The 24078-nt window shown below is 39.1% G+C and overlaps 1 protein-coding gene across 5 annotated transcripts in view; it reads left to right on the top strand.

Moving 5' to 3' along the window:
• Window positions 1–487: 487 nt before the first annotated feature.
• The window catches only part of WDR47 (WD repeat domain 47), a 58549-nt gene continuing 34958 nt past the window's right edge, over window positions 488–24078 (top strand). For 4 of the 5 annotated variants that reach the window (XM_021689967.1, XM_021689965.1, XM_021689968.2 and 1 more), the window contains exons 1-4: window positions 488–900; window positions 13913–13953; window positions 17945–18111; window positions 20648–20731. In XM_021689967.1, the coding sequence (XP_021545642.1) occupies window positions 17954–18111; window positions 20648–20731 (242 nt within the window). In that variant the 5' untranslated portion in view covers window positions 488–900; window positions 13913–13953; window positions 17945–17953. Of the gene's footprint in view, window positions 901–13912; window positions 13954–17869; window positions 18112–20647; window positions 20732–24078 lie in introns of those variants that run through there. The other variant, XM_044914575.1, reaches the window with a different exon arrangement.

The following is a 24078-nucleotide window of genomic DNA, read 5'->3' as shown; positions in this document are numbered from 1 at the left end:
CAGCTCGGTGAAGCATTACGTTTATTTGTGGACTACTACTGCACGGGTGGGGTGGGAAAATGAGATTCTGTTGTCAAGGAGCTTACAACTAAAAAGGGTAGTAAAAAAACAAACCTGTGAACCCGTTAAGTGTTAAGTAACTGGAAAATGCTCGGAGGCATATCAGCATCACAAAAGGAGAAATCAAGAATGGGGCAAATAAGCTGCTGGAGTTTTCAGGGAGGAAGTGGGGCCTGCAGAAGCAGAGAGAGACGGGGAGGAGGCCAGATTTATTTCATTAGCCTTTATTGATAAATTGTCGGGGAGGAATATTGAGTCGATTCTAATGCGCAGATGACTTCTCGATTCCGAGGCCCCCCCTGCGCTATTTCGGGACGCAGGGTCACCGGCCAGCGACGGGTTGCGTCCCGGCTGCTGGTCCCTTACCCAATCGCCAGGCCGGCTTTTCCTCCGAGTCCAACCGGTCCTTGGAGGGCAGGCCGGGAGCCCGTCCATCTAGGCGGGTCCCCACCTCTCCAAGCTTGGGCCCGCCCAGCCGACTCTCCCTTTGGCTCAGGCACCTGCCTGGTCGCCCCTCGGCGGGGTCCTGAGGCGCCTCGGAGAAGCGCAGTGATTGGCTGCGGCTCGCGGCTGGAGCTCGGCTCCAGCACCGCTTGACAACCGCAGTCGGCCAGGCTGAGCCGAGCGGTCCTCCCGGAGGGGTAGACGCGGGGAAGGACGGACTGACTGATGGATTGACGCGCGGGCGGCAGGAGGGAGGACCGACGCCAAGCACAGACACAGAACTCCGCCCTAGCGCTCCAGCACCAGCCCGGAGCCGGCCGTGTCGGGGCCCCGTCCGCCGGCCTCTCAGCCGCTTTCTCCTCAGCCGCTTCCCTGGACTCGTCCCGGAACCTTCAGGTGAGTGACTCCGGGAGGCGGAGGTGGGGTCGGCCGCGCCGCACCTCGGGTTGCCATGGTCACCGGTCGCCACCTGTCACCACCTGACGGGGCTCCGATCCAGGCAGCCCTTGGCCCCTCGGGCGGCGTTTACGGCCCGGGAGAAGGGTCTCGGGCAGGCTTCGGTGCCGCCCGGGTGGGGACCGGGGTCGTGGGTGAGGCCCCGGCGCGGCCAGATGAGGACCTGGGAACTGCCTGCCCGCCCCTGTTCGGAGGCCGCCGCTCCTGAACCACACCTTCCCCTGTCTGCCAGCCGGGCTCTGGGGCAGAGCGACGCCCCTCGCCCTGGCGCTTGCCGGCCCCCAAGCGGGGAGCGAGCACAGGGTTGGTGTCCACCTCGCTGCTGCTGAGAGGCGGGTGGGGGGCTGGCCGCGCGGATTCTTCCTTCCTCGCCCCGCTGCCGAGCCCGTGCGAGAACTGAGGAGCGAGCTCGCGTCCCTGTCTGGGCACGCCTTGGCCGGGAGGAGGGGAGGAAGCTTCGGGGCTGGGAGCCGAGCCGCGGCGTGGGGCAGCTCCGCGGGGCCGGCTTTGGCCTTATCTTACGTCAGTGGTCTGTGGGAGCAGCCTTTGGGGGTCTGGGCGGGGGCAGGGAGAGGGGTAGCGACTGGGTTTGGAACCGGGCTTTGCTGGGGCGGGGGAGCGCCTGCGTAGAAGACGCGGGAGGCTGTAGAACTCATAGGGTTCAGCCGGTCCGGTGTATTGGGGAGAAAGAGATTGGGGCTCAAGCTCTGGGGCATGGCCTTGGGCAAAAGGAGCGAGGGCAGGAGTAGGCAGGGGCAGCATTTGACCAGCATTTGATTTTTTTTCTTCTCTATACCCAGACGTGCAGTCAGTAACCACGCATGGTATCTGAGCGGAGCGTTTTTGGCAACTTGGTTCTCTGCATAATGAAAGGAGAGGTCTTTGTTCCACCCAGATTCATAGGTTGTGATCTAACACTTATTTCCCTCCCTTTGTTGTAGACTTCACAGAATGCATCAAGAAATTAATGGCACAGAAATTAACATGTAGGCTTTAAATATGCTACAGATCTTTTTTTCACAGTAAATCCATGCAGAATTTTGTTTTATTTTATTTTTGTCTCCAGTATTGGCATGGGTTACATTGAATTTTTACTAGCAAGGAGAAACGCCTAAGAACCCATTTTCCTTTATATGGCATATTCTAGAGGTCTCATTTAGGAGGAAGATTTAATGAACAATTTTACCTTAGGTTTTAGGGAGTAGATTGCTTCCACACAGGAAAGAAAAATTATTATACAGTGAGGGAAACGACAAGCAGTTAAACCATTAACTGTATATTGTCAGGTAAAAAAAAAAAAAACAAGACTCGAACTTGATGTCATTATAAGTAATTTTTTGTGAAGGGATTTTAACATGTTTATCTCTCCCTCCTACTTCCCAATTCTTTTCTCTCTCTTTTAAAGACAGTATTAGGAATATATCATAAGAGAACAGGGGTGTTATCCTGACTTAGGATAGTTACACAATTGTGTTCAGCCTCTTTTTCTGTTTGTAAATTTGAGTTTATCAGTTACTGGACAGCATGTGATAATGGTTGATATATATATATATATACACACACTGCAGTTTGAGAAACACTTCAAAATAAGTATGAAAAGATGCAGTTTTCCTTAGTAGATCAGTAAGCTGGAAATCAGATTGCCTGGATTTAAGTTTCATTTTGCTATTGATTACAATATATTTTGCTATTATCCTACTGTTGAGTCTAATATCTAATCTGTAAAATGGTAATAATACCTACTATTATTTTAGTCTGGAATGGGCTCTTAAGTTGAACAAAATAATCTATGTGAAAGCACTTTGGAAACAATTTAAGGCATCTGTTGATTACCTTTTAATAGAGTGGAGCATCGGCAAGGATAATTAAAATCCTCTGCATGATCTCCTTAGCATTTTGAGGTCCAGGACCTTATTTCTTAGAATGGCCTTACAGGGCTCACAGGAACTATTAAGGTGCATCCTAATGATGGAAGTTCTTTATTACCGTGCTGACATGAAAATAGGGTGTTTCCTTCCATATGTGTGCAAGAATTGCTTTCCTGCTTTCGGTAAGATGTTCTCAAATTTAGAAAATAAGGCTATGGATACTCTGACTTGAGTTTCATTTGGTATTAAGAAATCCTCAGGGCGCCTGGGTGGCTCAGTTGGTTAAGCAACTGCCTTCGGCTCAGGTCATGATCCTGGAGTCCCTGGATCGAGTCCCACATCGGGCTCCCTGCTCGGCAGGGAGTCTGCTTCTCCCTCTGACCCTCCCCCCTCTCATGCTCTCTCTGTCTCATTCTTTCTTTCTCAAATAAATAAATAAAATCTTAAAAAAAAAAAAAAAAAAAAGAAAGAAATCCTCAGTGTGGGGGTGCCTGGGTGGCTCAGTCGGTTAAGCGGCTGCCTTCTTTCTGCTCAGGTCATGACCTCAGGGTCCTGGGATCAAGCCGCATCCCATCCCATCTCCCTCCCTGCTCAGCGGGGAGTCTGCTTCTCAACCTCTGCCTCTCCCCCTCCTTGTGCTCTCTCTTTCTCTGTCAAATAAATAAATAAAATCTTAAAAAAAAAATCAGTGTGGATTATTGCTTCTTGAAAATTCAAATAGTTACCCCTTTTATCTATGCTTTTCAAATAGTATTTGTACTGTTAGAAATAAGCTGCAGTGTGCCAAGAGATAAATCTGTGGTCACATAACATGGCACTCACTTAAGGAGTGGTTATCAATTTCACTTGAAAACTTGGATAAAAAATACTGTTTTTATATTAGAGCACCAAACAATGACATGGAGAATGTAATCACACTAATTTCTAAGGTAAAATTCAAAGACTTCAAAGAAATTTTTTTTTTTTTTAAAGATTTTATTTATTTATTTGACAGAGAGAGACACAGCGAGAGAGGGAACACAAGCAGGGGGAGTAGAAGAGGGAGAAGCAGGCTTCCTGCCAGGCAGGGAGCCCGATGTGGGGCTCGATCCCAGGACCCCGGGATCATGACCCGAGCCGAAGGCAGTCGCGGAACCGACTGAGCCACCCAGGCGCCCCCAAAGACTTCAAAGAAATTTCATGCTTAAGGGCTCCTGGGGACATATTCAGTTTTTTCTGCCCTCATAGAGAAAAATTTAAGAAGCATTGCCGGGGTGCCTGGGTGGCTCAGTCGTTAGGCGTCTGCCTTCGGCTGGGGTCATGATCCCGGTGTCCTGGGATCGAGCCCTGCGTTGGGCTCCCTGCTCCGCGGGAAGCCTGCTTCTCCCTCTCCCACTCCCCCTGCTTGTGTTCCCTCTCTCACTCTGCCTCTCTCTGTCAAATAGATAAATAAAATCTTTAAAAAAAAGAAGCATTGCGTTAGACTCACTCAGCTAATGAATGGCAAATCACTACATAGCACAGGAAATAAGTTGAATTCTAATTTCTAAAACTTTGACATTAGACTTATGATCCTGATTATCCCCTCTTGTTTTTCCCCCTGTAAATGTCAGAATGTTATAGTGGAAAGTTCAAGGGTTTTAGTTCTATCGACCCTGTCCTACCTTTCTTGCTTCTGCACTTTTTGGTGTGTGACCTTAGACGAGTACCTAGCATCCCTGAACATTAGTGTAATCATCTGTGAAATGAAATTAAAGAGTTGTAGGAATTTTGTAAATACTGTATAGGAGTATTAAAGGGCCTGGCATAGTAAATGCACAATAAATGTTAGTACCTTTTCCTTTACTGTTTCTGCATATTAGGATATTAAAAATCCCTCAAACTCATTCTTAGCAGGAAACCCCATTACTCCTCTGAACTTCCATGGCATTTTATTTGTAATTCTTTTATGGTGTTCTTTATATTTTATGCATATTACCTTTATATAGAAGACTTGAATCCAGGTCTTCAGACTCCAAATGCAGTGCTGGCCCATGCCTAAGGATACTTTTTTTCCCATGTAATACTGAGACCTTTACAGTGAATAGCCAAAGCTTATATATTTCAACTGATTTTTCTTCCTTTTTGTTTTGAGTTTGTTTCTATTTGGGTGAAAAGCTATCCTTACAAAATGCCACACACTCCCTTAAAAACCTTTCTTTTGTGTTTCATCTTTTTGTTCACCATAGTAACTCAGCCATTGTATCTCTGGGATGCAGCATGGTGCTAGCACAGAGTAGATACTCAAATACATATTTTTAAATTTTTATTTGGGGGGGAGGGCAGCAGGAAAGGTAGAGAAAGAATCTTAAGCAGTCTCCACGCTGGGCGCCAGCCTCTGTCTCACAATCCTGAGATCATGACCTGAGCTGAAATCAAGAGTTGGACGCTTAACCAACTGAAGCACCAACGTGCCCTAATACTCAAATATTTTTAAACAAATACTCCAAACAAGCATTACTACAAGTAGGAGTCTCTTCATGTGGCATCCTCAACATAATTGATTTAATCAAGCTTCCCAATATTTTAAGGTTATACCTAGAATATTTTAAAACAGTATATTTAAACTTTTTCCAAAGTAAATTTGTTTATTTTATCCACAGCACGGTAGCTCTCCCTTAGCATGTTATTAGCAGCCCTTTTGACATACTGCTTTTACCATGGGTATGAACTCTGAAGGGAAGAAGTTTATATTTATTAAGCACTATTCACATGTTTGCCATTCTGCCTGGACCTTTATCTTGTTTTACAAATCAACACCCTATTTTATAGAGAAAGTTCTACATGAAAAAGGATATAAACATTTTATACTATTTGATACATTTGATTCAAATAATGAATTCTATGAAATGAACAGATTTCTATGGCTAAGTATCATGTTTTGTGATTTTTGTTGATGTATTGAAAAAGAAAATGGAATACTATTTGAGAAAACTTAATAGAACTAAACTAAAATTGGAGCCCTAATGTCCATTTTTGGTTTAGCCTTTTTTTTTTTAATGTTATTTTGAAAGCCTGGAAATTGAGTTGGGTTGGTTTTCTTTCCAACTTTAAGAGAAACTTTAGAAATGAAATTCTGGGAAGTGCAAAAACAGTATCTGACGAATAGATGATGATGTAAAGCAACTTTAGGTTTTTGGGTGTGTTTATTGTATAGTGCCCACATCATGGGAAGTGTTAATTTCAGTATATACAGTTACTGGACCTGACCATACCTGGAGTATTCTATTTTGGATGTTTAAAGAGGGAGATGAACACAAGTTCAGAGGAGAAGGACTAGAATAGTAGGGGATCTGTAAGTTGTGTGAAGAATGGGTGAAGCAAATAAGAATATAAACATGATTATTGTCAGAGTCAAATGTGTGAAAGTTTTAAACAAACTTGTTTCATGCTGACTCTGAAGACATAACTAGATAAAAATCACAAGAAAGTAGATTTCAATTCAGTATTAGGAAAGGAAAGTTTTGGGGTGCCTGGGTGGTCAATGGGTTAAGCATCCAACTCTTATTTCAGCTCAGGTCATGATCTCTGGGTTGTGAAATCTAGCCCTGCATCAGGCTCTATACTGGGCATGGAGCCTTCTTAAGATTCTCTTTCTCCCCCTGCCCCTCCCCACTTTAAAAAAAAAAAAAGACAAGCAAAATTTTTCTCCTCGTGAAAAAATTATAGGAGTCCTGTATTACCTATTGCTTTGTAATAAATTACCTTTTCCAAAACATAGTGGCTTAGACAACAAATATTTATCTCACCGTTTCTGAGGGACAGGAATCTGGACACAGCCCTGCTGAGTGCCTCTGATTTAAGGTCTCTCTTAAGGTTGCAGTCAAGATGCAGCAAGTATCTCATCTGAAGATACAAATCAGGGATGATCTCCATCCAAACTCAATGACTTGGGCCTCTGTTCCTGTGGGCTGTTGGACTGAGGGCTTTCATTTCTTGCTGGCAGTTGAGTGGTTCTTTGCCACTTGGATCTTTCCACAAGGTTGCTTCATGACATGGCAGCTGGCTTCGCCCAGAGTGAGCACTCTGAGAGAAAGGGCACATGCCTACACTCAGGACTCATGTTGAGTGACATCTCAACACTTTTGCTATGTTTTTGTGTAGAAGTGAGTCACTAAATCCAGCCCATATTCAAGGGCCAGTGAGTACAAAAGGTTGTAAACACTAGTAGGCTTATTGGTGAACCATTTAGAGACTGCCTTTCACAGGTGCCTTGTGTGGGGGGCGTATAAAATTTTTTCTGTCATTAAGGGGCATTTATGAATAGGTTGGCAGACCCATCTGTTAGAGGTATTTGGATATTCTGTACTAAATAGGAGAGTGGACTAATGTACCTTCCAATTCATACAAGAAATATGTGATAAATATATAAAAGCTAAGGATAGAAAACTTTAATGGATAATTATATAGTATATATTCTATTGCACTTAATTCAGTAGTTAATGCTTGTATAATTTTGGCTTTTTTGGTACATTTTCAAGTTTTTGTGACTCTTGGTTTGGTACATTTCCTTATATGTTTCTGAATGTTGACCTACTGACTTAAAGCCATTTTTTAAAATTTTTTTAATTTTTAAAGATTTTATTTATTTATTTGACAGAGTCACAGCGAGAGAGGGAACACAAGCAGGGGGAGTGGGAGAGGGAGAAGCAGGCCTCCCGCGGACCAGGGAGCCCGATGCAGGGCTCAATCCCAGGACCCTGGGATCATGACCTGAGCCGGAGGCAGACGCTTAACGACTGAGCCACCCAGGCGCCCCTAAAGCCATTTTTTATATAGTTCAATTTTTGAAATATATGCAAATACCTTAAGTTCTGCTTTTTCCCTTTGAAAATAATAAAGTATGTGTGGGAATAAAACAAGAACATGAGGGACATTTTTAATCTATTTTACAAAGCATACTTTTTTTTTTTACCTTGGTTTTAGGTGTGATAGAAAACTATACTGTACGTCTTATTATATAATAAAAGGTGAAATTGTGTTCTTAGATAAAACATCTTTTTTACCATAAAGTAAAACACATGCAAAAATAAATAAGGAATACTGTATGAAATTATGAGCATTTTACTTTGACTTTAGTTGATATAGCATTAATTTGTGCTTAGAGTTTAGAATTAATTTTTATAACAAATATTAAGATTATAGACTTTCTACATTTCTTATTTACATACGTATGGGTTGAAACTCTGCTTAATATACATTTGAATTTTCATCATGAGCTGCTGTGATGATTTAAGGAATAAAAATATTTTAAAAATCCTTTGATTCTGGGCGCCTAGGTGGCTCAGTCAGTTAAGCGTCTGCCTTCAGCTCAGGTCATGATCCTGGGATTGAGCCCCACATCTGGCTCCCTGCTGGTCGGGGAGCCTACTTCTCCCTGCCTCCCGCCCTGCCCCCCCCCCTCTCTAATAAATAAATAAACAAACAATTCATCCACATTGTAGCATTTGACAGAACTTCCTTTCCTTTAAAAAAAAAAAATCCTTTAATTCTTTGTATGATTAACACCTAAAGCTTTTGACTACAAGTCAGGAGACCTGGAGTTCTTAGCTCTGCCTAATGTCAAATAATTGTATAACAAGTGGTGGCACTGTTGCTCACTAGTAAGTGGGATTCCCATTTTGAATTGTTTTAAAGAATGGACTTGTTTTGGTCTGTCCATACTTAACCTGCCAGGTTTCTCTTGAGATCAGTGACACAGTCAGTTGTCTGACTGGAAGCTGTTCAGTGTGAGACCAGAGAACACAGCAAAGGTCTGATAGGTCTTAAAGAGATCTGCTGAACCACGTTTTAAGCAAGTGAGCTATAAGTATATTATTTAAGAATAAAAATTCTCTACACATTTTGTTTTTCAATCTGAAATTCTTATTGCCTTAGGGGCGCCTGGGTGGTTCAGTCGGTTAAGCATCCAACTCATGGTTTTGGCTCAGGTCATGATCTCAGGGTTGTGAGATCAAGCCCTGCTGGGTATGGAACCTGCTCAAGATTCTCTATATAAATTGTCTCCCCTTTGTTTGCTACCCTGTTAAATAGGTGCCCTCCGGTACTTTTTATTTATTTTTAAAATTTTTTTTTTTTTTACAGATTTTATTTATTTATTTGTCAGAGAGAGAGAGAGAGCACAAGCCAGGGGGAGAGGCAGGCAGAGGGAGAAACAGGCTTCAATCCCTCTGGGATCATGATCTGGGGGATCATGACCTGAGCCAAAGGCAGATGCTTAAGCAACTGAGCCACCCAGGCGTCCCACCCTCTGGTACTTTTTAAAGATTTCCTGATGGGTGTCGACATGGATGTTGATACCAGGATGTATGTCCTGGCACACTTCTGAAGTATTTAGCTGCTTGTGAAATACATGTTTAGTCTTAATGTAAATATTGGGTTAATTTTTTTAGTTTATTTATTTAATCTCTACACCCAGTGTAGATGTGGGGCTTGAACTCACAACCCTGAGATCAAGGGTTGCATGCTCTTTTGACTCAGCCAGCAGGCGCCCCAGATACTGGGTTAATTTCTTAAACTTACAAAACCAAGTGTCTTCATCTGTAAAATAGGAATGAAATTGCCTATCTCATAAGATTGCTATAAGGATCACTTAAACAATATGAGTAAAGATCTTAGAATAGTACCCAATAGTTTTTGCATTGTAAACATAGCAGTTAATCTTATCTTTGGGATTCTGTCTAGTTGGTACGTTGATATAGAAGAGAACCTTTCAGATCTAATCCTGTAATTTTTCGTAGTTTTTTTCTTTTTAAAATTAAAAAATTGTATTCATACAAGAAATATGTGTGTAAACATACAGGTAATATGTGAATGTTTGTAAACCTTTTTTTTTTTTTTTTAAGATTTTATTTATTTATTTGACAGAAAGAGACACAGCGAGAGAGGGAACCCAAGCAGGGGCTGTGGGAGAGGGAGAAGCAGGCTTCCTGCTGAGCAAGGAGCCCGATATGGGGCTCGATCCCAGGACCCCGGGATCATGACCTGAGCCGAAGGCAGACGCCCAACCACTGAGCCACTCAGGCGCCCCATGTAAACCATTTCTGATAATACAAATGATAAACAATAAAACAGTCTCCCTTCAGCCCCTTTCTCTTCCTAGTTTTATGCCCTGCATCCAATTCCTTATCTTCAGAGGTAACCATTCTTAACAGTTTGATATGTATCCCACTAGACCTTTCTTTGTTATTGATTTAGACATGCATATCATATCTTCCCTTTAAAAAAATTAAGTGGACCTATTTATATTTATCCATTCAGTTATTTATTGATAGCTATATTGTTCTGTGAAGTGCCTTTGTATTGCGAGGATGCATTCGTATTCTATATTAATGAATTTACCATAATTTAACAATTCTATTGATGAGAGCTCAGTTCATTTCTAATTTTTCTCTATTACAAGCAGATCTTCAAGAAACATCATTGTATATGTACCTTTGTGTATATTTGCAAGTACTTTTTAAGGATAGGTTTCTAGAAGTAGAATTGAATTGGTAAGTCAGAGTATAAATATTTAAAATTTTCATAGATAAAAATTTCATGCTGTCAGATTCTCCTTCAGTTTGTCCCAATTAACATCCTTTTTTTTTTTTTTAAGATTTCATTTATTTGATAGAGAGACAGCACGAAGGGGGTGAGGGGCAGAGGGAGAAGCAGATTCCCCGCTGAGCAGGGCCTTGATCTCAGGACTCTGGGATCATGACCCCAGCTGAGGGCAGATGCTTAACCGACTGAGCCACCTAGGTGCCCCCAAATTTACATTCTTAACACAATATGTGAAAGGGCATTACGCTCTTGCCAGCACTAGATATCAGGTCTTTTTTGCAAAACTAGTAGGCCATAATTGGTATCTTATTTTATTTTATTTATTTTTTTATTTTTTATTTTTTAAAGATTTTATTTATCCATTTGAGACAGAGAGAATGAGAGACAGAGAGCATGAGAGGGGGGAGGGTCAGAGGGAGAAGCAGACTCCCCGCTGAGCAGGGAGCCCGATGCGGGACTCGATCCAGGGACTCCAGGATCATGACCTGAGCCGAAGGCAGTCGCTTAACCAACTGAGCCACCCAGGCGCCCTGGTATCTTATTTTAATATCACTAGTGACGTTGAACATCTTTTCATAAATTTATTGGTCTTTTATAGTTCTGTGAATTGTCTCTTTATAGTCTTTGCTCATTGTTCAACTGGAATTTTGGGAGGTATTGATTTGAAGATGCTATTTATATGTTCTCAGTGGTAATCATTTAACTTTATGTGTGTTATGTTTATTTCTATTTTGTCCTTTGTCTTTTTTTTTTTAAGATTTATTTATTTACTTGAGAGAGAGAGAATCTCAAGCAGACTCCCTACTGTGTGCGGAGCCTGCCAGGAGGAATCAATCCCAAAACCCTGAGACCATGACCTTAGCCTAAGACCTGAGCTGAAACCAAGAGCTTAACCGACTGAGCCAGCAAGGCGCCCCTTTCCTGTGTCTTTTAACTTGTTTATGGCAACTTCTATTAGAAATGGAAGGTTTATAGTTTACATTTTTAGTGCCAAATTTGACAGTTTTTTTTCCTTACATTTTCTGGGTTATGGGACTTTTTTTTTTTTTTTTAATATTCATTTGAGAGAGAGAGGGAGCATGGGCAGGGGGAGGGACAGAGGAAGAGGGAGAAGCAGATTGTCTGCTGAGCACAAAGCCCTAAGTGGGGCTCCATTCCAGGACCCTAAGATCATGACCTGAACCAAAGTCAGATGCTTAACCGACTGAGCCACCCAGCCACCCCTGGGTTATGGGACTTAATTACATAGTCTAAGTCAAAAATAGTTTCATTTATCTTGTAAATTTTTAGTTCTTCAGCAATTAAATGTGCTTTTAAAATTTTTGTGGGTTTGAATATGGAAAGAACCCAATTACTTTAATCTCATAAAGAAAGATTGAAATAATATTTGAATCAGATCTGAGAAGAGGTCTTGTGTTACAAAAATTACAAATCATTCTCAAATACTACTTCTTTATGTGTATAATGAATACATTATATTCATTATATTACTAATTCCTTCCAGTTACTTGCAGTTAGAATTTTCAAGTAATTTGCAATGGGAAATTAATTACTTATGTTTCATATTATTATTTTTAAATTTTTTGAATAGGTAATATTTGTACATGGTACAAAATTCAAAAGGTACAAAAGGATATATCCTGGAAAGTCTTCTTCCCATTCCTATTTTAAATTATCCAGTTTTCCTTTGAGACAATCATTTTTTGTCAATTTTTTGTTTTTTTTTCCAAAAGATATTTTATGCATATACACAACATTTAGTGTATGTTAATTGAATTCTTTTCTTTTTATAGCTATATTAAGCTGTACCTGCTTTAAAGATAATTTGTTCTTCAGGCCAAAATTATTCACAGTTCCAGAAGGTAAATTAGAATAATTGATGAATGGAGAACAGCTGTTAACAGTAAGAAGGGACACATGCTACATCCATGTCACAAACCTTAGCTAATTAGCAGACATGACAGAGTGTTGCAGTTAGAAGGACTTTTATTTGCTTATATGATTTAAAACAAATCTATTTTCTTTCCTCTTATTAAACTGACCTTATAGATGAGAGATTTCTGATTATCCCAGACTTTTTCCCAAGAATTTATGTATACTTGCTGTTATTGAAATGTGACTTAAAGCAAATTATAAAACTTGAAATCATAGAAATTACCCAAATTAACCCTCTTGTTTTATGTATGAAGAAATTGAAGCCCGTAGAGATTAAGTGACTTGCAACATCACATTTATAATTCCAAAGGCCAGACATTTACAGTTAACTAACAAATTTTTAGAATGCTATGTTATTAAAAAGATAGATAGCAAATTTATTTCTCCATTTTTTAAAAAGATTTTTATCTGAGAGAGAGAGAGCATGAGTGGGGGGGGTGGAGCAGAGGGAGAGGGAAAAGCAAACTCCCCGCTGAGCAGGAAGCCTAACCTACCAGGGCTCCATCCCAGGACCCTGAGATCATGACCTGAGCCAAAGGCAGATGCTCAACCCACTGCCACCCAGGCACCCTCATTTCTCCATTTTTTTAAAGGAAAAGGTGCAGTAGTCTTATGTCCCAGTTTGGTATTACATTAAAAGGCTTCATAGTACTTCATTTCCTTATCTGCATTTTTGCCTGTAAACAGGAATGGTAAGGCAGTGTTATTCATTGTTAGGCACTCTGTAATACTTGGAAGATTAAAGAGAGTCCTTTTTATTGTGTGGGATGGAGTTAGAGATTAATGGAGACTTTCTTAAGCGCTTTTCTTGACTATAAAATTTATAATGGCTGTACCTTGATTCCCTTAATCTCATACCTGTGAATCATTCTTAGCTTTGTGCATTTTTCTTCCTTCCTAATCTGTATTCTAAGTGAGTAAAGAACACTTCACATGTTTCTCATTGCAAAGGAATATTTAAATCATATCTATTTATATTTGATTAGAAAGTTACCACTGATCTTTTTTCATGAACCGTTTTCCATATTCATGTATAGAAATATATATAGAAGTCAATATATTTTGGGGTGCCTGGGTGGCTCAGTCGTTAAGCGTCTGCCTTCGGCTCAGGTCATGATCCCAGGGTCCTGGGATCGAGCCCCGCATCGGGCTCCCTGCTCCGCGGGAAGCCTGCTTCTCCCTCTCCCACTCCCCCTGCTTGTGTTCCCTCTCTTGCTGTGTCTCTCTCTGTCAAATAAATAAAATCTTAAAAAATATATATATTTCTGTCAATATTATTTTTTTCTTGTTAACATTTTACCTTTAATCTTAGATTTCTAAAAATAATTTTATTTTCTTGCCCCTTAATATATTCTTCTATGTTGTAACTACCTTCCAACTGGTGTCCAGATGTACTCATTATTAAAGAAAACTTATTTCCTTATTTCACCTAGTCCAGAGCTAGATATAAGCAAAACCTTATTTCTAAAAGGAAAATCCATAGAGATATTTTTGTGATTTTTTTTTAAATAGGTAAAATTGTCATTTATTATGGAAATACTGAAACCTTCTGTTTTTTTTTTTTTCGTTTTGTTTTCTGTTTTCAGTAGAATACAGTTTATTGTTGGCCCTACATAAATTCTGCCTGGTGAGTAATTGTTCACATGTACCATGGGCTGGTATGTCTACCTAAGATATTGTCAGAGCTGACTTTGGCTAAATAAAGGGCTAGAGCTTTATCCTTTTCTTTTTTCTTTCTTTCCTTTTTTTTTTTCTGTTATTTTTTAAGATTTTATTTATTTGAGAGAGAGTGCTTGCGAGCACAAGCGGGGGGGGGAGGGGCAGAGGGAGAGGGAGAAGCAGACTCCCTACTGAGCAGGGAATCCCATGAGATCAGGACCTGAGCCAAAACCAAGAGTTGGACCCTCAATCCACCGAGCTACCCAGGCATCCCTCTATCCTTTTGAATGGCTTTTAGAATAGTAGGAAAGAAAATAATTTACTCTGTACCTTTTTAGAGACATTTCTTCATTAATTTTTTTTTTTAAAGATTTTATTTATTTATTTGAGACAGAGAATGAGAGACCGAGAGCATGAGAAGGAGGAAGGTCAGAGGGAGAAGCAGACTCCCTGCTGAGCAGGGAGCCCCATGCGGGACCCGATCCTGGGACTCCAGGATCATGACCTGAGCCTAAGGCAGTCGCTTAACCAACTGAGCCACCCAGGCGCCCCATTTCTTCATTAATTTTTGCATCTTAAGTTAATTCAACTAACATTTGTTGAACACTTAACATACTGTGCATCTCATTTTAAAAGATAATTTTAGTTGTTTCTAAGCTAGTTAACTCTGTTTTATATCTCCTCTGAGGACGGGGGATGAAGATTTATTATTATTATTTTTTAGATTTTTATTTATTTCTCAGAGAGAGAGAGAGAGCACAAGCAGGGGGAGTGGCAGGCAGAGGGATAAGCAGGCTTCCTGCCGAGCAAGGAGCCCTGATGCGGGACTCAGTCCCAGGACTCTGGGATCATGACCTGAGCTGACGGCAGATGCTTAACCAACTGAGCCACCCAGGTGTCCCATGAAGCATTTATTATTGAATTCTACTCTTCTGAATTAGAGAAAAATGCTAGCTTTGTGGGGATTAATAGTTTGAGATTAAAGATGTATATGAATTCTGTTTTTATATGTTATGTATCTTTAAAATTTCTATTTATAATGTACTTAATTTCTAAATTATATAGCTAGGATTTGGGGAGCCTCTACAAATGTTTCAGTAACACAGGGTGGTTAGAAAAGAATAAGATACAGTCATCAAGCATATACCTATGTTTGTTTTAGTTTGTTTTTTAAAGATTTTATTTGAGAGAGAGCACGAGTGGGGGAAGGGCAGAGGGACAGGGACCAGCAGACTCCCTGCTAAGTGGTGCACCGCTGACATGGGTCTGGATCCTAGGATCCCAGGACTCTGAGATCATGACCTGAGCTGAAGGCAGCCACTTACCTGACTGAGCCACCCTGGCGCCTCTTTATTTGTGTTTTGTTTTATATCTAACAACAGTGAATTTTACAAGAATTAAAATTCTGGGTTGGGTGGCTAAAATACTTTATTTTTTTATAAAGATTTTATTTATTTATTTGACAGAGACAGCGAGAGAGGGAACACAAGCAGGGGGAGTGGGAGAGGGAGAAGCAGGCTTCCCGCTGAGCAGGGAGCCAGATGCGGGGCTCGAACCCAGGAACCTGGGATCATGACCTGAGCTGGAAGACAGACGCTTAACGACTGAGCCACCCAGGCGCCTTAAAACACTATATTTTTCTACTAGGACTTTCACAGTCTAGAATTAAAGCTTGTGTTTTAAAATCCCTGACCAATTCTAGGTTAATTAGGATATGTTTTCTGTATCTATTCAAAATTTAAATGTAAAGTCAGTGTAAAATATGTATTTGTAAGAATGTATTTCTTCTCTTAGGCTTTAATAATCAGAAATGATGGCAGCATTAAACTTGTAGTTATGATTTAAAGTGGGACTATTGCCGTAGATTCATAGTAACTCCAAAGTTACTCCATATTTAGACTGAATATTTAATAAACGGAGGCCTATAAAATGTTCAGGATCATTGGGTATATTGAACAACGTTAGAAAATTGCATCTTGGCTCTGCACTAGGTTGTATGGTTGGTACATAGTGATATAAGTGAAGTGCCCTCTAAGAACTTAGAGTTGGAGGGAGCAGTTATTTTTCTGATAATTAGTTAAAGCCATTCTTTTGCTAGTAAAAATTACATGAAAATTTGAGAAATTCTGAAACCACTCATCATGCTTTAGGAGTAATCTCAGGGAGGCAGTTCTGAAATGTAATTAGAATTTAGTGAGTAGAAATATCATTAATTTTAGTGTATCCTCTTTTGAACAAAGTCTATGCACAGGAGGATGGTCAGCTCAGAAGAAAGCAAAGGGAAACCCAAAGCATGCGGAACTGGGGTAGCTGCCCTGTTGAGAGAGAGATTGGTGATTTGTTTCTTGAGGCAGGCATATCCTTATTGTTGGATGGATGTAGGAGATTAGCTTAGTCTGATGTCATTAAATATTTGAATCATATAATTATCTCCCCATGTTCTGTCCCTTGTTTACCCTACCACCTTCTCTACCTAAGAGAGAAAATGTACTCATCTGATAGGAACATTCTAGTATGCTAGACATTTACACTTCTCATTATGAAGAAGTTGATTGACAAAATAATAAACAAATTGGAAAAAAATTAACATGTTTGCATACATGTATGTGTTTGTTTCTGTGAGCTTCATTAAAGTTAGTTGGTCTTGTGAGAAAGATATGCTTACAGTCTGATCCGATGATGTGTCTTTGTAGCTAATCCCATTAGCATGGTAGTCTTTTGTATTGCTCTGAGCCTTGACATTTGAAAAGTACAACTTAGGCCCTTTAACTTGTGTGGCCTCATCTGTGAAATGATCTTCAGAATTCCTCCTAGTTCTAAATCTTTATGAATTCATAACCTATGTGCTTAGTTGTATCACTGCACACTTATAGGTAAAAGTTAGAAGAGATTATAGAGAGTTGAAATATCTTTGTTTCACGTTTAGGTTGATAGTACCAATATGACTTAAAGTTGCACTTTTTAACCAGCCTTACTTTGTTTGGCTCCAAAGTACAAGGTTTAACATTTTACATGTTGCTGCTAGACTATAAGCTTCTTAAGGACAAGGCCAGTGTCTCCTAAGTATAGAACAGTGCCTATCACAGAGAAAAAGCAGTAAGTGCTTATTGAATGAGTGTATACCTAGAGCAAGGTATTTAGAACCTGGCTAAACATGGTTTGGTTATTAGTGACTTTTTAAAATATTCTTTATTATGGCAAATTTTAAAAATGTGTAAGAACAGACAGAATAATACTGTCTCAGTCCATTTTGGTTGCTGGAACAAAATACCATAGACCGGGTGGCTTATAAATAGCAGAAATTTATTGCTCACAGCTTTGGAAGCTGGAAATCTAAGATCAGAGTGTTAGCATGGTCAGGTTCTGATGAGGTCTCTCTCTCTCTGGTTGCAGACTGCTGTCTTCTCATTGCATCTTTACAAGGTGGAAGGGTTGGCTAGCTTTCTGGGGCCTCTTGAAGGACACTAATCCCACCAAGGCAGAGCCCTCATGATCTAATCACCTCCCAAATGTTCCACATCCTAATAACATCAATTTGGAAATTAGGATTTCAACAGTTTAATTTTGGGAGGACACAAATGTTCAAACCGTAGCAAATATAAATATATGAACTTTTATTTACCCATTACCCCACTTCAATAGTCATGATTATTCTTGTTTCCTCTTTACCTCCTTCCAGTCCCCTCTTGTATTATTATGAAGCAAATCACAGACTTTGTATCATTTAATCTGTATTATTCCACTGTGTATCTTTCAAAGATAATGACTTAAAAAAATTATAGCTATAACCTTTATTACACCTTAAAAAATGACTGATTTTGATAAATATTAATTTCACTTCAAAATACCTGTACTAAATATTTCCATGAAATCTCTAATGTGTAGTTTCCAGACAGTTAATAACACTTAGAAATAAAACAGTAGGACTAATTTTTGTTTTTGTTCTGTTTAATATTTAGGCTATCAACATGACGGCTGAAGAAACAGTGAATGTAAAAGAGGTTGAAATCATTAAGCTAATTTTAGACTTCTTGAATTCAAAGAAGCTTCACATTAGTATGTTGGCCCTTGAGAAGGAAAGTGGAGTCATAAATGGCCTATTTTCAGATGATATGCTTTTTCTGAGGTATGATTTCATTAGTATTATGAGGTTTGTAGCTCTTTCAAAGAAGTGTTAAGTATTAATAAGGTAATATGTGAATTACAAGGATATATTTATAATCATGAGATGGCTATATAATTTTTTTAATTCATTTTTTTAAAAGATTTTATTGAGAGATAACGACAGAGATAGCAAGAGAGCACAATGGGGAGGGGAGGGAGAAGCAGGCTCCCCATTGAGCAGGGAGCCCGATGTGGGACTTGATCCTGGGACCCAGGGATCACGACCTGAGCCAAAGGCAGACACCCAATCAACTTAGCCACCCAGGAGCCCCTATAAGTATAATTTTCAAAAATAATGTTTGTTTTTATAATGGAACATTTACAAAATAATGTTCTCTATAGAATGTTTTCAGTAGTAAGATCCAGAGGTCCTTAAAAAAAAAAAAAACCAGAATCACAACTCCACTGTGGTTGTGGTGTCATCACAAAAAATACTTGAGTAAGAAATCGGGGACTCTGGAAAGATAATTTCTGCAGTACCATTTTTTTTTTGCCATAGAAATGAATATAAACCTATTCATTATAGAAATTATACAAAAATAAGGAAGAAAAATCGCCCACCACCCAGGCACACTTCATACTAATAATTTTCTGTACATATTTTAAAAAACCCCAGCAATTCTATTGCATTTATAATTTAGTATCCTTTTTTATCCATTAACATCATAAGGATTCTCTGTGTTATTACAAATTTATACTATAAAAATTTTCAGTTTAATCAATTTCCTTATGGTTCCCCTATTTTTAGACAAATTATTTCCAGTTTATCTTAAATAAATGCTCTATTGAGCATCTTTTATACAAATGGCTTTTTCTATATCTTGGATTATTTCCTTAGAACAAGATTTTTGGAATTGCAGAGCAAAAGGGAATTAACATATTTGCCAAAATGGGAAGCTAAATATATCCTAACTTGAATTAGATGGAAAAAGAAAAACCCAAATTTCCAGACAGAAATGTATTCTCTGCTTATGTGATACTGAATATCCTTGACAAAGAGTACAGATTCTTGGACATGTGGCATTTTGTGACTTGGAAAGCCTTAAAAGATGAAGCATTCCCAAGTCATGAAAAAGGAACCTAAAAAAAAAAAAGCTTTAATAAGAGAATTTATTTAAACTCCTTGAACTTCCCTGTATTTGGTGTTACAACTGTCATTTAGCCCTGGGGAGCTTAGTCAATGGATAATCGTCTGGAACCAGTACTGAGGCCATATTCTTTTGGTCCTCTTTCAAGCATTGCTACTCCTGGAATTTAGCAGTGGCTCTCAAATATCCCCCCTCGAACCTGTTGGGTTTCTGATGAAGTTTTACTGGTCTGAAATGCAAAGAATTGTAGAAGATTAAGTTTTTAAACTAAATATATTCATCTTAAAGGACTAACCTTTGAAATTTGTCCTTCCTACTTTTTAAATATTAAAATACCTCTTTATAAAAATGATTATGATTGCTTTTTATTAATATTCCTTATTTGCAGACTCAAAAGTTGGCAATCCAGTATAGATCCTCCTGTCCATCCCTTTTAAAATTTTACTGTTCTAAAAGCCAAAAGTGGGGCAATTTCTATTATAAAAGAGCAGCAATAAGAATGCCTTAAAACTTCTGGAAGTTCCCATAGACCACTAAAGTAGGATGAAATCTGTTCTCATTCCTTGCTGTTTTTATTTTCAGAGTATAAATTTTAGTGTCAAATGCCTCAGAGATGTAGAAATCACAGTTTAGAGCAGGATTTCTCAACCTCAGCACTAGTAACATTTTGGGCCAGATAATTCTTTGTCCTGTGGGGTGTGCATATTGTCCTGTGCATTATAGGATGTTTAGCAGCATCTCTCACCTATACTCAGTTGATGCCAGTAGCACCTCCCAATGTGACAACCCAAAATGTCTCCAAACATTACTAGATTTCTTGGGGGCAGAATTGCCCCAATTGAGAACCACTGATTCAGTGAGTCTGGAACATACCCACACACTGGCCCCTAAATAATACAGAAGAGCTTTATTTATTTATTTTTTAAAAGATTTTATTTATTTATTTGAGAGAGAGAATGAGAGAGAGAGAGAGCATGAGAGGGAGGAGGGTCAGAGGGAGAAGCAGGGAGCCCGATGCGGGACCTGATCCCGGCACTCCAGGATCATGACCTGAGCCGAAGGCAGTCGCCTAACCAACTGAACCACCCAGGCGCCCAATACAGAAGAGCTTTAAAACTGTAAGATGAATAGGAAAATAAAGGAACTTTTAGACTTAGCCCAATGTTTTTATATAGGTGAAAAAAACATATATTAGAATGAGAAGTGGTTGCAGATCACAAATTCTTCTCATATAGAATATGTTGTTACAAGTAAGTTGTGAAAAATTTAATTATAGTGGTTGAGAAACCAAGTAAAATGTTAACCTCATCACAGACTTCAGACTAAAGTTTTAATGCTGTCATATTTATTCTGCTTTTAATTAGTATAACCCAAATTTGATAACATGCATGGGTTTTTTTCTTTATGTAGGCAGCTAATCCTTGATGGTCAATGGGATGAAGTTCTTCAGTTCATTCAGCCTCTAGAATGTATGGAAAAATTTGACAAAAAAAGGTAAGATTTCTTCTGAAGTTTTTAATGTCTTATCATTGGTTAGAAGCTTAGCAAAACAATAAACACAGATTTAAAAACAAGACTGTTAATTTTCCTAGAAAATAGTATACTCAATCCAGTTGAGTTGGAGCATTTCTAGCGGACAAGTTGAATGTACTTCGATTGGTTGAAAATCTTATATATAAACCTACCTTTTTTGACAGTGTCTATACAAAAAGCCACAAGGACCATATCTACAACAGTTGTTTCTTCATAATAGTATGAAGATTTTTTTTTTAATAGTGTGAAGATTTAAAGATGTCATTCCATTTTCTCCTGGCCTCCATTATTTCTGATGAACACTTAGCTGTATTTGTATCCTGATTCTCTTTATGTTTCTTTTTTCTTTTTCTTTCTTTTTTTTTTGGCTGCCTTCAAGATTTTTCTTTTTTTTTTTTTTTGAGGTGTATTTAACATATAAATAACATATTAGTTTCAGGTGTACAATACAGTGATTGGATTTGTATATATTGTGAAATGATCATCACAGTAAGTCTAGTTAACATTCATCCCCATACATATTTACAAAAACTTTTCTTTCTTGTGAGGAAGATTTTTAATGTCTCTCTTAGCAACTTTAAGATGTACAATACAGTATTATTAAAACCATAGTCACCATCCTGTACATTACATCCCCATGACTTACTTTAAAACTGGAAGTTTGTACCTTTGGACCCACTTCACCTGTCCACCCTTCCAACTGCTGACTCTGGCAACAAGATTTTATCATTGGCTTTTAGCAGTTTGATTATGATGTGCTCAAGTATGGTTTCTTTGTATTTTTCCTGCTTAGGGTTTGTTGAACTTTTTGAATCTGTAAGTCTGTATTTTTCATCAAATTTGGCAAGCTTTTGGCCATTACTTCAAATATTTTTTCTGCCCTTTTCTCTTTTCCTCCTGGGACTCTACATGGTATTAGATGATTAATATTGTCCCACAGGACTGAGGTTCTGTTCCTTTTTTTAAAACTTTTTTTTTTTTCTGTATGTTCTTCAGTCTGGACTATTTCTACTGATTGACCTTCAGCGTTCACTGATGCCTTTTTTTGCTATTAGCAGTCTGCTCATAAGCAATGCATTTTTTAAAAAATATTTTATTTATTTATTCATGAGAGACAGAGAGAGAGAGAGGCAGAGGGAGAAGCAGGCTCCCAAGGAGCAGGGAGCTCGAGGAGGGACTCGATCCCAGGACCCTGGGATCATGACCTGAGCTGAAGGCAGACGCTTAACCATCTGAGCCACCCAGGCGCCCCAGCAATGCATTTTTCATTTCAGATAATTGTACCTTTCAGTTTCAGAATTTCCTTTTTTTTTTTTTTTTAAAGATTTTATTTATTTATTTGAGAGAGAGAGAATGAGAGACAGAGAGCATGAGAGGGAGGAGGGTCAGAGGGAGAAGCAGACTCCCCGCCGAGCAGGGAGCCCGATGCGGGACTCGATCCCGGGTCTCCAGGATCATGACCTGAGCCGAAGGCAGTCGCTTAACCAACTGAGCCACCCAGGCGCCCCAGAATTTCCTTTTCTTTATCATTTTTCTGCTGAGATATTTCCATCTGTTTACTCATTGTGACTATGTTTCCCTTTAAGTCCTTGAACATATTTATAGTAGCTGTTGTTTGCTAATAGTCTTTGTTTGCTAATTCCAACTTCTAGGTCATTTTAGGCTCAACGTCCATTGATTGCCTTTTTCTTAACTATGAGTCACTTTTTTTTTTTTTTTTAAATATATCTAGTCATTTTTAAAATGTATTCTGCACATCGTGGATTCATTGCTGAGACTCTGGATTCTGTTATCTTCCTTTGAAAAGTGTTGACTTATTCATGCAGGTAGTTAACTTGGTTATGCTCTCACTTAGTGGATGCCAGCTGAGATCTTTGTTCAGTTACTTAGGCTTCTATGTGTTGCTTTCCCTGGGCTCCTTGGAGTCTCCTTTGCATCTTCACAGTTTCAGGGACAGCCAAAGATTTGGGCTGAGTTTATATAATGATTTTGGTGTATTTGTCCTTATGACTTCCTTCTTTTTTGGATGTCTCCCTGCTTTTCAGCTACTCTTGCAGTACCAGCTGTTTTTGCTGACTTTTCAAGAAAGTGAAACTGCAACTTTCTACTTGAGTTTTAGCTCACATTGTGTTGACTGGAAGACCTTATACCCTTGAATCTCACCCAAAAGGTTCTTTTTTTTCCCAAGGATGACTTCCCTCTAGTTGTGCCAGCTTTTTGTTGTTCTTCATTGCTTTCAAATACTTATTTTCTTTTTTTAATTTTTTTTTTTTTTTTTTTTTTTTTTAAAGGTTTTATTTATTTATTTGAGAGAGAGAATGAGAGAGAGAGAGCGCACATGAGAGGGGGGAGGGTCAGAAGGAGAAGCAGACTCCCTGCCGAGCAGGGAGCCCGATGCGGGACTCGATCCCGGGACTCCAGGACCATGACCTGAGCCGAAGGCAGTCGCTTAACCAACTGAGCCACCCAGGAGCCCTTCTTTTTTTAATTTTACCTAGGGTTTATTATTGTTATCTGCAGAAAAGTTAGCCAGATACAAGTTATTCCACCATTAATGGAAGTACAGTCTTATATTGTTTTTGATCCTCCATTCATACCACTGGTGCTATTTGATAACTGCCTTATACATTCTTCATTCACCTGGAATAGTATTCCTTTCACCATCTCCTGCCTTTACATAGCACACACCTGATCATATTCCAAGAGTCAGTTCTTATAAGACTTTCCTTATACTTCCCACCCCTTCTGATAGAATTGGTTTCACATTCCTTTGAGACCTTGCCAAAACAGTGTACATATTTCATACAATTTATTAGATGACTCTCTTTTTGAAGGCAAGGATTTTGTTTTATTGGACACAGTTTGCTACCATAACAGTGGTTGAAAGAATGACTGGGGTTCATTATTATTTTCTTTCAGTCCCTAGAAATAATTTTTCTTTAAGGTGCTTAAGGCATCCAACATTTTTTAATTCTTAGGCAAGTCAAGTAGACTCCTCTCCCTGGAACATCTCTGTTAAAAAGTTTTAAGGTTTAGGGACGCCTGGGTGGCTCAGTCGGTTAAGCATCCAACTCCTGATCTCAGCTCAGGTCTTGATCTCAGAGTTGTGAGTTCAAGCCTCGTGTTGGGCTCCATGCTGGAGCCTCCTTACAAAAAAAAAAAAAAGATTCAAAGTTTGTGGTTATTTTATGACTTTTCAGAAATGTTCATTTCTTACATTCTTTCAGCCTGCTTTTTATTAGACCACTCTCATATTCAAAGAAAAAAAAGACATTTTGAATAAAATACAAAATAATAAAACATAAAAC

The sequence above is a fragment of the Neomonachus schauinslandi genome, chromosome 4 (assembly GCF_002201575.2).
Source record: "Neomonachus schauinslandi chromosome 4, ASM220157v2, whole genome shotgun sequence".
Classification (NCBI taxonomy): Eukaryota; Metazoa; Chordata; class Mammalia; order Carnivora; family Phocidae; genus Neomonachus; species Neomonachus schauinslandi.
Note: the sequence above shows the minus strand (reverse complement) of the source record. Positions and strands in the feature narration are given on the sequence as shown.